The sequence below is a fragment of the Mytilus trossulus genome, chromosome 2, assembly GCF_036588685.1.
Source record: "Mytilus trossulus isolate FHL-02 chromosome 2, PNRI_Mtr1.1.1.hap1, whole genome shotgun sequence".
In the NCBI taxonomy this organism is placed as follows: domain Eukaryota; kingdom Metazoa; phylum Mollusca; class Bivalvia; order Mytilida; family Mytilidae; genus Mytilus; species Mytilus trossulus.
Genome location: NC_086374.1, coordinates 97,735,714 through 97,752,957, shown reverse-complemented (window position 1 = coordinate 97,752,957; position 17,244 = coordinate 97,735,714). Strand labels below are relative to the sequence as shown.

The following is a 17,244-nucleotide window of genomic DNA, read 5'->3' as shown; positions in this document are numbered from 1 at the left end:
GCTTTCCAAAATAGTGTTTGTATACACTACACTTTTTCAGAAACAGAGATTATGATAACATAAAAAAGCGGCAAGAATGATCTGCTGCTAATTTGACTAGTATGTATATTGCCTAAAAAATCAAAAAAAATTAATCGAACAAAATAATTATTGGCTAAGCGTCACTTCTCTTTTTGTTTTGAGTTGTAATATCGATTACCAAATTCAAGAAAAAATAAGCAAAGTTAAGGAAACGATGAAAGATAATAGCAGAATTCTATTTTCACGTAACTCGCCCCATTGATGCATAAAATGACAGATAACCCTAACTGTTAACTAACAGTAACCATTACTTGGAATACGAAAAATAAGCGTCGTTTCAAACGAATTTGTCAGAAAGAAGATAAACATAAAATATAATGTGTGTAAACATACCATGTTGGGCGAGCATATGTGCACTATATTATTCATACTGATCTCTGAGACAAACTACAATATTTTAGCAATTTGCAATTATTTTAAATGAACTGTTTGTTGATTGCTGTTCTACCAATGACTGGCACATATCTTTAACCAAACTGCAATATTTAATTAAACTAATTGCATACAAGTTCTATTACCAAAATCGTAATGTGTACCGTTCCCCTTATCATGCTTATAGGATATTGCATGCGTTGATATAGTATTTTTTATATATATTTTCAATTGATTCTTTATTGGTGTTCGCCATGTATTGCAAATGCAAATTCCCAATGGTATCATCACGAGTACAATAATTAAAGTTTTTAACGGTCATTTTTATCTTGACATGATAGGAAAGTCTTATTAATGGATTACTATTAATTTTGTCTTTCGACTAATAAATTGAAGAATTAAACGTAAGAAAAGCTGGCATTTCGACCAAGGCATGTTGGTTTAAGAAAGATTTAGGCATTTAAGATTCTGGTTTTAACGACCGTGACATGTATCAGGAGCATTGCATAAATATCTCAAAGAAGAGGTATCGGCTTTTATCACCTGATTAATGCTCGATTTTTTTATTAAGTGTGTGCCGAAAAAATGTTTATTAAATATAAAAAAAGAAGATATGATTTGATTGCCATTGAGACAACTCTCCGCAAGAGACCAAATGACACCGAAATTAACAATTATAGGTTGCATTTCTGTAAATATTGACAATGCAATTTCCCATAGGAACTCCTTTTACGGCTAAAACTATACCACTTTTACTATGAAGTTTTGAAAAAATCTTATCCTAGAATTGAAAGTTCATTTGCACCACAATTTTTTTCAAAGGTCAAAATATAGGGCTGTGCGGCATATTTTCAACGTTTCTATACCCTGAACTTCTCAGAGTTTAAACTTACACTAATTTTATTAACTACCCCTACCACGAATGAAAGGTTACCACAGATTTCAATGTAAACAATATGCACATGTTTATTTACTGGTAACATTCCCAAGTTCTGTCTCTGCGATATGGCACACAAAGAGCATAACTGGGAACCAGTATGTAAACAAAATCAATTTTCTATGAATATTCAATTTCTCCTTAAAAGAGGCGTGTTGTCAGAAGCAGCTGTATTTACAAAGTGCAACCTATAGGTCACCATGATGCCTTCAACAATAATCAAATCCAATACCGCATTATCAGCTATAAAGGGGATTGAAATTACAAATGCACAATAAAGGAAGATTTTTGTTTATCTATACACATGGAAAAAAGTATTGCAACACCTTGATTTTTTAAAACTTGAAAAATCAGCCTTTTATTTTGGATGAAATATGATAAAATATATGCAAAATAATATTGAAATATAGTTTATGATGACATTGGCATTAAAAAGAACAAAAAATGTTTGAAAAAAAATTATTAATCTAACCACAAATCGACTCATTTGTTGCTAAGGTAGCAGCAACCATTTCTGATGAAGGGCATTGTTTATTTCATCACGTGTTTGGACTGGAATGTTCTTTCGCGCACATTACGCCCAATAATGTCCATATATGCTTGAATTTCCTTAGCAGATGGCATAGTAGGTCTTTTTGATCTCGGATAGTCTTTAACATCGTTTATTGCCTGATTTGCATTCTCAAAACGACTAATAGTGGAATGGTGATGACCCAAAATACGTGCGGTTGTCGCAGCTACATTCCTGATTCTCTCATGTGGATAATCTGCCATCTTGCTGCGGTTAAGAGTTGTGGAGGATGTCAATCACATAACTTTATAAACTTGGTTATTTAAAGTGTTAAAACAATGAGGATAAAAACACCTGTTTTGCTGTTCACGGGCACAGTAGCTGCATTTGCAGATAAGAACTTATCGAGTCGATAATTATTGATCAAACTCAGGTTATATTTAAATAAAATTAACTAGTTCTATTTTAACAAATTATATCACCAAAAAATAAAGAGTTTTTTTTTAATTTCAATTTCAATTTGGTGTTGCAATACTTTTTTCCATGTGTATATACACGTTATTCTTGTTGTGAGATAGATTATGATGGAATTATTAGAACTTAATATTTGACTCCCATAATAATAATTCCACAATGATCTTGTACATTAGTTTTAAAAACAAGTTCCATGAATTATTTCTATTCTAATAGAAAAGGACAAAGACAGCAATTCTTTAGTTTTGAAGCGCTCCAGATAAATGCTGTACCCATAATTGAACACACTATTGATATTGACGTATACTACAAACAAACTGAATAAATATAATTTAATGATGACAAAAAGTTAAATCACAAAAATACTGAACTCCGAGGAAAATAGCGTAATAGAGACAGTTGATTCATTATCTTACTTTTATTTACGAAAATGGGCTTACAACAAATTCTTATCATAGTCTGCTTATGTTTTCTTGATTTGTCGACTTTCCGTTTTAAGGTTGAGCATTTGTCGTTAGAATGCTTCTTTTTTACTTCATCGTTCAATATCCTAATTGTACCCTATCACCTTTGGTAACCCATTCATATAAAGTAAACGACGTAAGAGTGAGATTGGAACAGCACAAACAATTCATGACGTTCATGTCAGCTGGCATATTAATATATTCATAATTGACAACGGCTCTGTACTCAAAGCGTCATATCAGAATCAGCAATATATAACATGTATTAGTATTCTCACTTTCCTGGAGTTCATATGCTGACACTTTTTATATTATTATTATTAACAACAAATAAGTTTGTGAACTTATTGTACATATAGACATTCCTTTGGATTTTGTTACAATTAAGACAATAATTCCTGATTTTTTTTATCGACCTTTGTCTTTTGTAGGCCGTAACATTTTTGAGACTTAATAACTGATTTTCTTTTCTGAACGTATAGCTGTTTACTCTTCCTGAGCCTGACAGTTTTGAAATCACTAGTTGCCTGATTTCAGTCTGAAACGGCTATTTTGGCTTGATTAAGTCTTCGTCGACTGAATTCCCGAACGATTTTTAAATTTTGAAATGCTGTTCTGATGAATAGTGACTGCGGACAGTTCAGTCCGTTTCGTCATGTCATGATAAACACGTGGCTCTCAAGAGCTTAAATCGCTCACCTGAATTTCAGAGGAGATTTTAAAATTTTAGCAAGCTTGATGAACAACTTGTTTAAAATTGTTTTTCAAGGGCAATAACTTCTTAAGGGGTCAATTGACAATTTTGGTCAAATTAACATTTTTGTAGTTTCTTTCTTTGCTGAACATTAATGCTGTTTTACAGTTTATATCTATCTATAAAAATATTCAAGATAATAACCAAAAACTACAAAATTACCTTAAAACTACCTATTTAATGGGCAGCAACCCAACAATGGATTGTTCGATTCGTCTTACAATTTCAGGACTGATAAATCGTCAGACCAATTGAATAATTTTACCCGATGTCTGATTTGCTCTAAAAGCTCTAGTTTTTGAGATATTAGCCAAACACTGCATTTGGCCCCCATGTTCTATTTTTAGCCATGACGGCCATGTTTGTCGATGGATCAAAATTTGAAAGTATTTCATAATATCATTTGATAAAAACAAATAAATCCGAACAGTTTTGTTTTATATCGTTAAGTGTGGCTAGGTATCCCGCCAATGTGTTATACTGTGGTAATTTTTTGTACTTTTGTCTTTCAATTTTACTTTGTCTACTAGTGTATACCATTTTGTTTTTATGCCTCACCCACGATAGTAGAGGGGCATTGTGTTTTCTGGTTTGTGCGTCCGTTCGTTCGTCCTTCCGTCTGTCCTTTCGTCCGTTCGTCATTCCGTCTGTTCTTCCGTCCGTTCGTTCCACTTCAGGTCAAAGTTGGTTAATTTTTTGTTCAAGGTAGTTTTTGATGAAGTTGAAGTCCAATCAACTTAAAACTCGGTACAAATGTGCCCTATGATATGATCTGTCTAATTATAATGCAAAATATGTGTTTTGACCCCAATGTCATGGTTCACTATACATAGAAAATGATAGTGCAAATAAACTCATCAGAGATACCAGGATAAATATAGTATATACGCCAGACGCGCGTTTTGTCTTCAAAAGACTCATCAGTGACACTCGAATCCAAAAAAGTTAAAAATGTCAAACAAAGTACGACGTTGAAGAGCATTGAGGACCAAACTTCCTAAAAGTTTTGTCAAATATATCTAAGGTAATCTATGCCTGAGGGAGAAAAGCCTTAATATTTCAAAAAAATCAAAAACTTGTAAACAGGACGCGCGTTTCGCCTTCACAAGACACATCAGTGACGCTCGAATCCAAAAAAGTTTAAAAGGCCAAACACCGTACGACGTTGAAGAGCATTGAGGACCAAAATTCCTAAAAGTTTTGCCAAATACAGCTTAGGTAATAAAATTTAAGGTTAACGTGTTTGGTATAGGTAGTTTTTGATGACGTTGATGTCACATGTTCCCTGTGATATGATCCTTCTAATTTTTAATGCTTAATTCGAGATTTTACCCCAATTTCACGGTCCACCAAACGCAAAAAACTAAAAATCTAAAACAAACTGACAACGCCATGGCTAAAAATGAAAAAGACGAACAGAAAAACAATAGTACACATGACACAACATAGAAAACTAAAAAATAAACAACACGAACCCCACCAAAAACTAGGTGCTCCGGAAGGGTAAGCAAATCCTGCTGCACATGTGGCACCCGTCATGTTGCTTATATGATTACAAATCCGGTAAATAGTATAATTCGGTAGGTCACATTCATGAAAGGGAAGGGGATTGTAGTTACGACGTAAGGAACATACCCGATATCATTTGTGAAACGGTTATTCCATAACGGTCAACCAACTCGTGATGGCGTCCGTAAAATTTACGAAGGGATGATTTTCAACTTCACCATTTGGAACTCTTGGTTTAAAAGCTTCCTTGTGAGCAGCAACCCTCTAACAAGAAAATCGTGATAGGAAATGCAAGCACGGGAATATCGTATTAATTGGGAGATATATACCCCGTATGCAGGTGCTGCTGGAATGTTGCTACTTAAAAATGGAAAGTTCACAATTAGAAAGCTGAAATCATCTCTTTTGTCGTAAAGTTTTGTTTTCAATCGACCCTCATTGTCAATTTCTAGATGCAAGTCAAGATATGAAGCCGACTTAACTGTATCTGTAGTATCCATTATCTCTAGTTCGATGGGATAGATGCGTTCCACATAGTCACCAAATTTTGAATTGTTTAGTGAAAGAACATCATCTATATAACGGGGAGTAGAGTTAAAGGATATTTCTAACATCTTATCTTTCTTCCTAAGAAGTTCCTGCATGAAGTTAGCCTCATATAACATAGTTGTTTGTTTAATAGTGGTAACATTATTACACAATGTTGAATTCTGTAACCCTATTTTTTGAAATGTGTACCTGTTATGTTTGTTTGATTTGTTCGCACATATAATGGACTTTTATGCGACTACCATACCAGTGACAGGTTCAGCTAGCTACAAAACCAGATTTAACCCACCATTATATACATAACGAAATGCCTGTATTTAATCAGGATTATGCCAGTTCTTTTTTTGTATCTTTTTTAGCTCTTTGTATTGCGTTTTTTTTAAAATTTCTATCCAATTGTACTTAAACTGCACACTATGCCAAATTATTTAAATTTTGAATTTTTCTCTATCGTTTGTGATTTCAATGAAATGTGGGGGGAAAACACACACTTTATAAATGAAAAGAACAGTAAAAGGAGTTCACATCATTTCTATATAATTGGAATAAATTGATACATTTAACGTTATAACAATATATTTGTTGAAGTAAACATTTCAAAATTATGAAAAATCAACACAAACCATGAACGACAAGAGGTTTAAAAAAGAAACTTTCAAATTACACTTTGTATGCTTACAAGTACATAAAGATAAGGCGATGTTTTATGAAACTCCTTCCCAGAGACCATTATACTTAATTATGTATATTGACCCGTCTATTGCTCTATGTTTGAACACTAGTTTAAGTATTGGGAGATTTGGAATAAAAAGAAAATAAATAAATCAATTCACAGACCATAGCTTTTGCTTGCACATGTCAAAAAGGTTTAAAAAGTTAAAAGTAATAATTTATGAAAGTCACGAAATTAATGTTTGTGAAATCGAATTGATCTGATGATAACATGTTTACAACAATAACAAATCACAGTAATATATGTTACATTGTTGTAACATGTATAAAGGTTTAACTGTTTGACAAAAACATTCCAATTTCTGTTCCGTTTTTCATTTCAGGTTGAAGATAGGAAGAAAGAATATATCAAAAGATTTAAAGAAGTTTTTGGAGAATACGATAAAGCTAATCACAATAGAGGCATCTACTTTATTTCTAACACAGAATGTCTTAAAAGCGACTGTAAAAAATTGAAAGATAAAATTTCTGATGTTGCAAAAGAAATGAGTTTTTTTGCTGAGGAACTTCCTATGCAGTGGATCCAACTTGAAAATGCGTTAAGCGTTTTGAAAGACGACTCAAAACAGAATATATTGTCATGGCAGAGTTTTGTGGAATTAGCCCAAATGCTTTTTATCAAAGAAAACGAACTTCTTCCTTTCCTATCTTACCAGCATAAAATTGGGAGCATTATTTTTTTTGCTGACATAAAGGAGTATATCATTTTAAAGCCGGATTGGTTAGTTAAGTGTTTTAGGTGCCTAGTTTGCGATGATCATCCAAAAAAAAGAAATATTGAAATAGTACAGTTAACCGACTGGACCAATCTGGAAAAGACAGGACAATTATCAGATAACATTATTGATAGACTTTTTGAAAAAGAACCTGATTTAGAGTTTGGAAAATATAAAACACACATACTTAATGTGATGGAAAAATTTGATATTATAGTAAAACCTCAGTTTACAGCAACCAAAAACGTTTCAAATCTGATACACAAATCATACTATATGCCATGCATGATTACAACGCAATCGACTTCTCTCGATATTATTCAGAAAAGTTTCGGAAGTGAAAGGAGCAGTTTTCGTTCTTCACCATGGTTGATACTCGAATTTAAATTTCTCCCCCTTGTTTATTTCAATCATATTCTATTCTATTATATTACAAAATATACAGTTTGTGAAGAGACAGATGGGCGAAAAACTTTATATAGAGGAAAAGCATTGGTCAATTTAGATAAAACCGGACTCAGAACGTTATGTATCTGTTTTTCAAAGAATAGTATTGCCTTACAGATATGGAGATTCACTAATGCCAAGTATAGTCGATATGACACACTTTTAGAAGAGCTTTGTAGAAAAATTGAAGAGTTAAAGATAAAATTAAGCCAGAACATATCTTACGAAATAAAAGCGAAATGCAGAAATGGGGATTACTCTAACACACAAGGCAGAATAACTTATAAAGACCTGGGTGAAAAGTGTGAACAAGGACGCTACTTATGTCGTGAGCATAAATGTACACATAGTAAGGACGACTTAGAAAATACCTGGTTACAGTTTGCTGACATAGTAAGTTGGATTTGTTGTTCGAGTATTCGAATTTTTATTGGTTTGCTTGCTTGTATTTTCGTGAAATGGTGTTGCTTTTATTTGGCTTGCATTAATAGCGTGTGAATTTGTAAAAAATGTAAACTAACATCATTATCACTGACCTAGTATATATTTGTTGAGAGGCCAGCTGAAGGACGCCTCCGGTGCGGGAATTTCTCGCTACACTGAAGACCTGTTGGCGAACTTCTGCTGTTTTTTTTTCTACGGTCGGGTTTTTGTCTCTTTGATGCATTCCCCATTTCAATTCTCAATTTTATTTATAACATATCTAATCTTTGACATGTAGCATGACACATCAAACTTGTTAAATATCAGTATTCTATAGTAATATTCATTTCTAAACATCACAATACTTCTATGTTTAAAGAGTAACCAAACAATCTCACTAGGTTTTTTTTTTTTTTTTTTTTTTTTTATATTTCTTCGAATAATCTCTTTGATTAACTGGTTTCATCTGGACGCGTATGGCGTACTAAATTATAATTATGGTACCTTTGATAACTATTAACACCCCTGGGTCGATGCCACTGCTGGTGGACGTTTCGTTCCAGAGGGTATCACCATCCCAGTAGTCAACATTTCGGTGTTGACATGAATATCAATAATGTGGTCATTTTTATAAATTTCCTGTTAACAAAACTTTAAATTTTACGAAAAAGTAAGGATTTCTTTTTGTCCCAGGCAGAGATCACCTTAGCCTTATTTGGCACAACTTTTTTGAATTTGGGATCCTCAATGCTCTTCAACTTTGTATTTGTTTGGCTTTATAAATATTTTGATATGAGCGTCACTGATGAGTCTTATGTAGACGAAACGCGCGTCTAGCGTACTAAATTATTATCCTGGTACCTTTGATAACTATTTACACCACTGGGTCGATGCCTCTGCTGGTGGACGTTTCGTCCCCGAGGGCATCACCAGCCCAGTAGTCAACACTTCGGTGTGGACATGAATATCAATAATGTGGTCATTTTTTATAAATTTCCTGTTTACAAAACTTTGAATTTTCGTACAACTAAGGATTTTCTTATCCCAGGCATAGATTACCATAGCCATAATTGGCACAACTCTTTGGAATTTTGGATCCTCAATGCTCTTCAACTTTGTACTTGCTTGATTTCCTAAATATTTTGATTTGAACGTCACTGATGAGTCTTATGTAGACGAAACGCGCGTCTGGCGTACTAAATTATAATCCTGGTACCTTTGATAACTACAAACGCTTCCATAATAATCTGAACAGTTTCCGGGTGAAATTAGCCACATGTAAAGATTCTAGCTTGGTCCGTTTCCCTCCTTGTGAAACATCGTTCAAACAGAACGTCCTCATGTCATCTTTTCAAACCAAAATCTGAAGGACTACAATATCGCCAAGTCTGCTATTGGATCGCCTCTAAAGCTTGGTTGGAAAGAAGGAAAGTGTAGCCTTGAATCTGTCTTGTTTGAAGGTCAAGTGTTATCTGACTTCCTTCAAAATTTGGTGTGCATATGCAAAGGAAAATCAGTTTGCAGAAAATGTTGTGCATGTTTTGAACAGAATTTGTCCTGTACTGAACTTTGTCAAGTTCAAGCATCAGACACTTGTGAAATCATCAATACAAACCTGGCAGATATAGATGATGATGATGATGCTTGATTACCTGACCTATTTACGTCTTAACAATGCTTATATTTTTACTCATATATAAACTTGTTTTGGTTTTAGGTTTTGTCCACTTTTTCTGTTGATTTAATATACGTTTAGTTTACTTTGACACTAAAGCTATTTTCGTTTATTATGATAGGACGATCGGGTATTCCTAATGTTAAAAAATGTCAAAAACGTTGATATGATGCTAACATATTTTGTAAACCTTATATGAAAACATTTTGATTGTACAACAAAAATATTAATGACAGCCTTTGTCTGCAAAAGAAATGTCAAAAATTTACTGAAATAACCATCATGACCATTGAAACTGAAATCAATGAAATTAACGTTTATCCTTCTTTATCTGACTTTAAATTAGTCGCAAGTCGTCTTCAGACTTCATTTTTATGGAGAAAAAAAATATTACCAAAAATGAAGTCATAAATAAACAAAATGTATCAAATGACGAAAAACGTTATTTTTTTACGTTAAAAATTACGTATTTAGAAAAACAATAATTCCCAACAGGCTCCATATATTCTAAATGAAATATTGTCCCCTAATTGTTTAATATGTTTTATGTTCCTAAATTTAGCCCAAAATAGACAGAAAAGACAAAACTTTGTAATATTCAATTGTTGACCTTTGACCTCAATTATGCAAAATTCCGACCACTTCTCATGCTTACGGCATCATTAATATTAAAGTTAACAATTTTATCTTTCCAATGATATATAATTTAGCCGTTTGTTCGGTGGGTGCATTAAAAAAATGTTTTTGATTCTACCGCTGGTCTATAATACTGTAAAATGCATAGTCAATTGAAATACCAAAGAAAACAAATACTGTAAATTCAGAAATTATTGCGTGCATATGTTACTCCGAAGTTTTGAAGAATTAACAAAATCGAGAGATTCATTTTTGTGATTTCGGAAAAAATCTTCATAGTATCAGTTATCAATAATTCTTCCACTTTGCAAAAACCTCACAATAATTACAGTATGTTGCTTGTCAAACTCTGCGCTTTAATTACTATTCCAAGACCTAAATGCGGTTGTAATCCTTTTAATAATTATATTATTACCTATTCATAAAAAGTTCGACACTGATATATATGTATCACATATAAGAATGATAAATATAGATTCTTACATTGATACCAGTGGATTATCGGATTTATCCAATCGAGATAGTTAAATTATCAATTTTAAAGTTCGAGCCGCCTCGGCGAGTACTTTAAAATTTATAATTTAACTATCGAGATTGGATAAATCCGATAATCCACGAGTAACTATGTAAGAATCTGTTTCTCTAATGATTAAAAAGACATTTCCTTTTTTTGTTTACCGAAAATCCCCTTCGAGTGCCTTTCACATTGCACGAAGTTGTCAATTTCATTAACACCTGTTATCATATTTTGGTTCATCCAGTCAGCCAAAGAGGTCATGACCCTTAAAATCATCCAATGATCTTCTGAGATCACCAGCAACCACACGTTGATTAAATTTGTTTATACAATGGGTTCGAAAAGGGATAAATTTCCATAGAATTAGAGAATTTGTATTATTGCAAGATACTTAATAATTTATTTTTTAAATTACCAAAACACTAATAATTTTTTAATTGTTATTTTATTTTCGATAGCCCAAAATATTAATCGGGAATAAGTACATATATATTTAATAAGGAAACTTATTTAAATGAAGTGTTTACATATAAAACAGTCATGACTGTTGACAACTACAAACATAGTGGCACCATTTAAAGGACCACATTTTAAACTGAAATCATAAAATGAATGACATGTTAATCATTGCTGAATTTATTTTTTTCCAATAATTTAGTGTTTTAGTCATCTCCTTCATAACTAGCCCTGTACTAAGTACTCCTTTCCGCAAAGATAGAGAAAACTTCTGGATAAGGGACTGCAATGCCATATGGTTGCAATGGCAATGAGTAGGAAATTTGTCAAGTCCTGCCTGCAGTGATGTTAATGTAATGAGTTTATTTAATACTACCTTACGACAACAACGTAGTCATGGGCAAAAACATTACCATCGGCCTAATGTGAAAAAGTCTTCCAAATCTAGGTCACCATCTGGAAGCTTTGGTGACCTTCTTTCACATCTTCATCATTTTTCCACTAGGGTTACATTACATAAGAACTATTCTCTTTTCACTGCCACTTAATTTTCTAAAACGTTTGAGAGATTATGCACTTGACAATACATTTTCTGCAATATACAGACTAGTCAGTATTATTCGTGATGTAGCTCTTTTCCGTCTTTTCAAACCAGTAAGATCGGGACCTTTACATGAGGAAAAGAAGAGATTCCTTCCTGTTGATTTTGCCAATAGAGGAATCGATGCAATCAATATCTGCAACGTTCTACATCACAAAGAGGTAACATCTAAAATTCCTATTTTTTTTCAAAATCAGTTTGTTCCTATTGTATCCTTCAATTACACCAAAATCATTGCACCTAAAATATTCAACTATAAACAGGCATTGCAGGACATTGACTTAGAACAATATCTTAAAAACCCTCCAACATGTGACTGTTCCCACTCGCCTTATAATTACAGCTCCTCTGGTCATGTTATAACTGGGGATCTAAACATAATTCAACATGAAAATCTCCGAAAGGTGATTTCTCATGGTCCTAAGTTTAGAGAACCCCAACACTTCAATTGGAACCATAACTTCAAAATAATTATGGATTCTATTGAGGACTACGCCAGGGCATGGGCTAAGCAAGAAGAAGTTGAACTTGACACTTTATCAGAATGGGTTAAAACTATCAGGTCTCTGATAAAACGTCGCATTCACAAGTTGCAAAACTGTGTGAACGATCGACCAAAGTCCGTTTTCAGAGACAAAGAGGCCATGAAATGTCTATCAACTCTTCATGATAAGTATGTTGTTGTTCCTGCGGACAAAGCTTCAAATGATATTGTCTGTGTATGTAAATCGTATTACTACGAATGTCTTGTAAAAGAATTGGGTATAACGGAGCACTCAGGTAATCCCACATACAAAGACATATCATTTGACAAGGATGAAATTTTAGCAAATCATAAGTCCTTCATGGCTTCAATAAACATTACATTGAACACCAAATCGGAGGACTTACCTTGTTTGTATTGGATACCAAAGCTTCATAAAATTCCGTACAAGCAACGGTAAATTGCTGGCTCATCTTCATGTTCAACTAAAGAATTGTCCATTAGAGTGACTAAAATTCTGTCCGCAGTGAAAGAAGGTCTTCAGAAATACTGTGAAACTGTTTACTCGCGTGGTGGTATTAACCATATGTGGATTCTTAAAAATTCGAAAGAACTTCTAGACAATTTTAAATCTCGGTCTTTTTCTGAAATTAGTTCCATCAAAACTTTTGATTTTTCAACCCTGTCGCCTAAAAGAAATTATCCACAATGCCTTTCAACATAAAAATGGTAGCATACGCTATAAATTTATTACTTTGGGATTTCATAAGACATATTTCGTTAATAGTGACAAACAAAAAGGTAAAACATGCTACACAGAAGAACAAGTTGTCAGTATGCTGGAGTTTCTTATCGACAACATATTTGTTGAGTTTGGAGGTAGGCTTTTCCAACAAGTTGTCGGCATTCCCATGGGAACAAACTGTGCGCCTCTTCTTGCCGACCTCTTCTTATTTTCATATGAATCGGAGTTCCTCCAGACACTTGTCAAAAACAAGAGGATCAAAGAAGCCAGATTATTTAATTTCACTTTCAGATATATTGATGATGTTCTTTCCATAAACAATCCGATCTTTTCTGATTGGGTTCCATTGATATATCCCCAAGAACTAGAGATTAAATGAAACAACAGACACAGCTTCCTCCGCCTCATTTTTAGACTTATATCTCGAATTTGACTTACACAGTCATCTCAGTACCAGAATCTATGACAAACGAGACGATTTAAATTTTGAAATTATAAATTTCCCCCACCTTAGAAGCAATATACCAACTTCACTTGCATATGGGATATATATTTCCCAACTTATTCGATATTCAAGAGCTTGGAGCTCCTACTCAGACTTTGTAAAACGTCATCAGTGTCTGAGTAGAAAGTTGATGAACCAGGGATATGTCAAAGAACGTCTCGTCCATTTTCTAAAAAAGTTCATCGGAAGGTATCAAGACCTTGTTGATAAATATTCCGTATCAACTTCTCAAATAATACACGATGGTCTTGATGTATAGATTCTGCGTACTGATGTTGTTTATCATCTTTACAACATGTTTTATTCTTGTTTCATTTGTCTTTGTTCTAGTATTGATATTACTTTTACTGTTGAATGGTTTTATGTGATATCAGTTTGACGTGGCTCGGTACTTATACATTTCGTCGATGTGTTTGTATTGGCTTTCATTTTTTTTTGTGGATTGTTTTGTATATGCGACTTTTTGTATTTCTTTTCTTCTTATTACGTGACTCTGTAATTTAAAAGATCCAGTCAGTATTATATTGGTCTATTATATGTCATTATGATATATTTCTATTATGAATTACTATATACGTTGAACCACAAACGTCAAAATCATTCAATCGCGTAGTGGTATTAACTATTTTTGGATTCTTATCAATTCTACCTATAAATTTTGGACTAGTTTTAATATCGGTCTATTTCTGTAATTTATTCTTACATACTTTTGATTTTTTAATCATGTATGCTTACATTGCCTATGTAAATTTTAAAACTGTTTGTATGCACATTGAACGACAAATTTATGTGACGTATAAAATTTTCTGACGTCAGACACTCAAATCAATTAATGTGTTCGTAGATAGAAGATGTTTTTGTGTTCGGTTAAATTGTCCCCCTTTTAAAATTGTTATATGATGATGACTGATGTACCGGTATTTTTACTATTTTATTAATTGTGACTGTTTATTTAACGCAACATGTAAATATAACGGAATTTGATGAGACTGTTATTAAAGTGAGAGGGTTAGCGCTATAGAACCAGGTTTAATCCACCATTTTCTACATTTGAAAATGCCTGTACCAAGTCAGGAATATGACAGTTCTTGTCCATTCGTTTTTGATGCGTTTTGTTATTTGATTTTGCCATGTGATTATGGACTTTCCTAATTGATTTTCCTCTGAGTTCAGTGTTTTTGTGATTTTACTTTTTTCTTCAAATAATTAACCTGAACACTGAAGTAAAATGGTTCCTTGTTTTAGGCCGAATAACTAAAGAGGAGTTGTGACTTTGTGGCTTACAAGATATTAAAAAAATATAATAATTATATAAATAGCACAATAAGAATGACAAAAAAAAAACAGGACTTAGCTGCTACACAATATATGAAGTGTTCCTTCACTAATTCTTAGAGGAGCTGCTCTTTACTTTAAAAAAGAAAGATGTAGGGGACTTAGCCAATCATCAGATACCACGCGGGTCACCATAAATAGGTAAATCCGCCCGATTAGCTCCCGCCTATCAGAATTAATGCCTAGAGCAGAAATTAAACCAATGTACGTTATCTCTATTATTCTCAAAGGTACCAGGATTATAATTATATAGGCCAGACGCGCGTTTCGTCTTCAAACATGTAATACTCAATAGTGACGCTCATGTCGAAATAGTTATACAGCCAAACAAGTACAAAGTTAAGGAGCATAGAGGACTCAAAATTCCAAAATGTTGTTCTAAATACGGCTAAAGTAATATATTCCTGTGATCAGAAACTCCTTAGTTTTTCAAAAGAAATTTAAGTTTTGTCAACAGGAAATTTACTAAAATGACCATATGATTGATATTCATGTCAACACCGAAGTGTTGACAACTGGGATGATCGACCCAGTGGCGGATATAGTTATCAAAGGTACCAGGATAATAATTTAATACGCCAGACGTGTGTTTCGTCTTCACAATACTCACCAGTGACGCTCATATCAAAATAGTTATAAAGCCAAACAAGTACAAAGTTGAAAGGATTTAGGACATATGAAATATAATGAATGCAAGAAATGAAGCTGTATAATGTAAGCATGGTAATTTACATCATACTTAATTTTGAACAAGGACCTAGCTAGACCAATTTCTAAGGTGTTTTATATAATTCATGGAAGTAATAAAATCCATTTAAAAATACTAGTTATATCTACTGTTAAATAATTATAACAACAAACAGATTATTTCTAAGTGTACAGGGACAACAACGTGCATTGTAAGTAAACAACAATCAATGAACGACTACGTGAATGTTTGCTGTTCTTGAATTATAAAACGACCCGTCAGCTTCATTACACGAAATTTTGCTACGGCAAATGTCTATATAGATTAAAAAAAATTTTAAATGTATTTGTTGTTATGACTTGTGTATGAGTTGTGTATGCATAAAAATATAATGAAGATACCATTGAAATTTAGTTTTTTTTTAATTATTACACAACATTCCAAAAATGTACACACAAAACACATCCTATTTTTGAAACAACGAATGGTAACGTTTAGCTAAACTGTATATAGCATTGGATAAGCTACCAAACACAATAAAAAGATTTGCATATTCATGGCCGGACAAGCAATTGTGTCAGCTTTTGTTCGGATAGTAAAATATAAACCCCCATTTTGACATGGGAAACAAATTATTTTCAATTTCGGATTAAAGAACGTTGTGCTCATTGCAAGTTTATCTTGCATAACCAGACAGTCATGTGAAAATATATTTATATTTTTATTCACTGAAATAAACCTCATCTATATGACAAACTGCAAGCAACAATAATCATGTGTCTTACATAGAAATACCTCTTAGTATATTTTCTGGTTGTCTTGAATGGTTTTGTTTCTGTAGAACACGGTCAGGTCTACAAAAGGCAGATATGTATAACAAGAATCATAAAAAAACAAGAATGTGTCCAAAGTACACGGATGCCCCACTGGCACTATCATTTTCCATGTTCCATGGACCGTGAAATTGGGGTCAAAAGGATAATTTGGCTTTAAAACTAGAAATATCATATCATAAGCATACTAAGTTTCAAGTTGATTGGACTTCATCTTCATCAAAAACTACCTTGACCAAAAACTTTAACCTGCGGACGAACGAAAGGAGCCACATATCAGAACGCATAATGCCCCTCTACTATCGTAGGTGGGGCATAAAAATACAAGACAGTCCCCTTCACCAGATTTTTCGTTAATGAATAAACACAAGACTACACATGGTGTGGATAGCTGGATTTAGTACAAACAAAGTGTTTTTGAGTCAAACGAGTATATATCAGTGAGAGTCCTGTATGATATAAATTGTTTAAGTCAAATTATCTCAAGTTACCTTGTCAATAATCATGTTTGTATATTTTAATGTAGTAACATCATGTTACTTTATTGTTTACTTGTTCTTTTTTCGTGTATTGCATCAACAACGTAATTCATATTTCTTACAGGTTACGGCGAAATTAAAAAAAGAGCAGGATGACAAGAATTCAACGAATACCTTTGGTAATTATGTTTTCATTGAAATTAATATGCATTCACAAATTATCTTGATCAAGGAATTGAATTATGTTGCAAATGACATACATGTAACTAAAATCAAAAGTCATACCAAATGATATGTTGAAAGAAACATCTTACGCCTGTG

The 17,244-nt window shown here is 33.1% G+C and overlaps 1 protein-coding gene across 1 annotated transcript in view; it reads left to right on the top strand.

The window, feature by feature from the left end:
* LOC134706139 (uncharacterized) overlaps nt 1–17,244 on the top strand; it is a 36,977-nt gene that overhangs the window by 14,451 nt on the left and 5,282 nt on the right. Inside the window, exons 7-8 of the mRNA XM_063564847.1 lie at nt 6,707–7,939; nt 17,048–17,102. Coding sequence (XP_063420917.1) covers nt 6,707–7,939; nt 17,048–17,102 — 1,288 coding nt within the window. The remainder of the gene's footprint in view (nt 1–6,706; nt 7,940–17,047; nt 17,103–17,244) is intronic.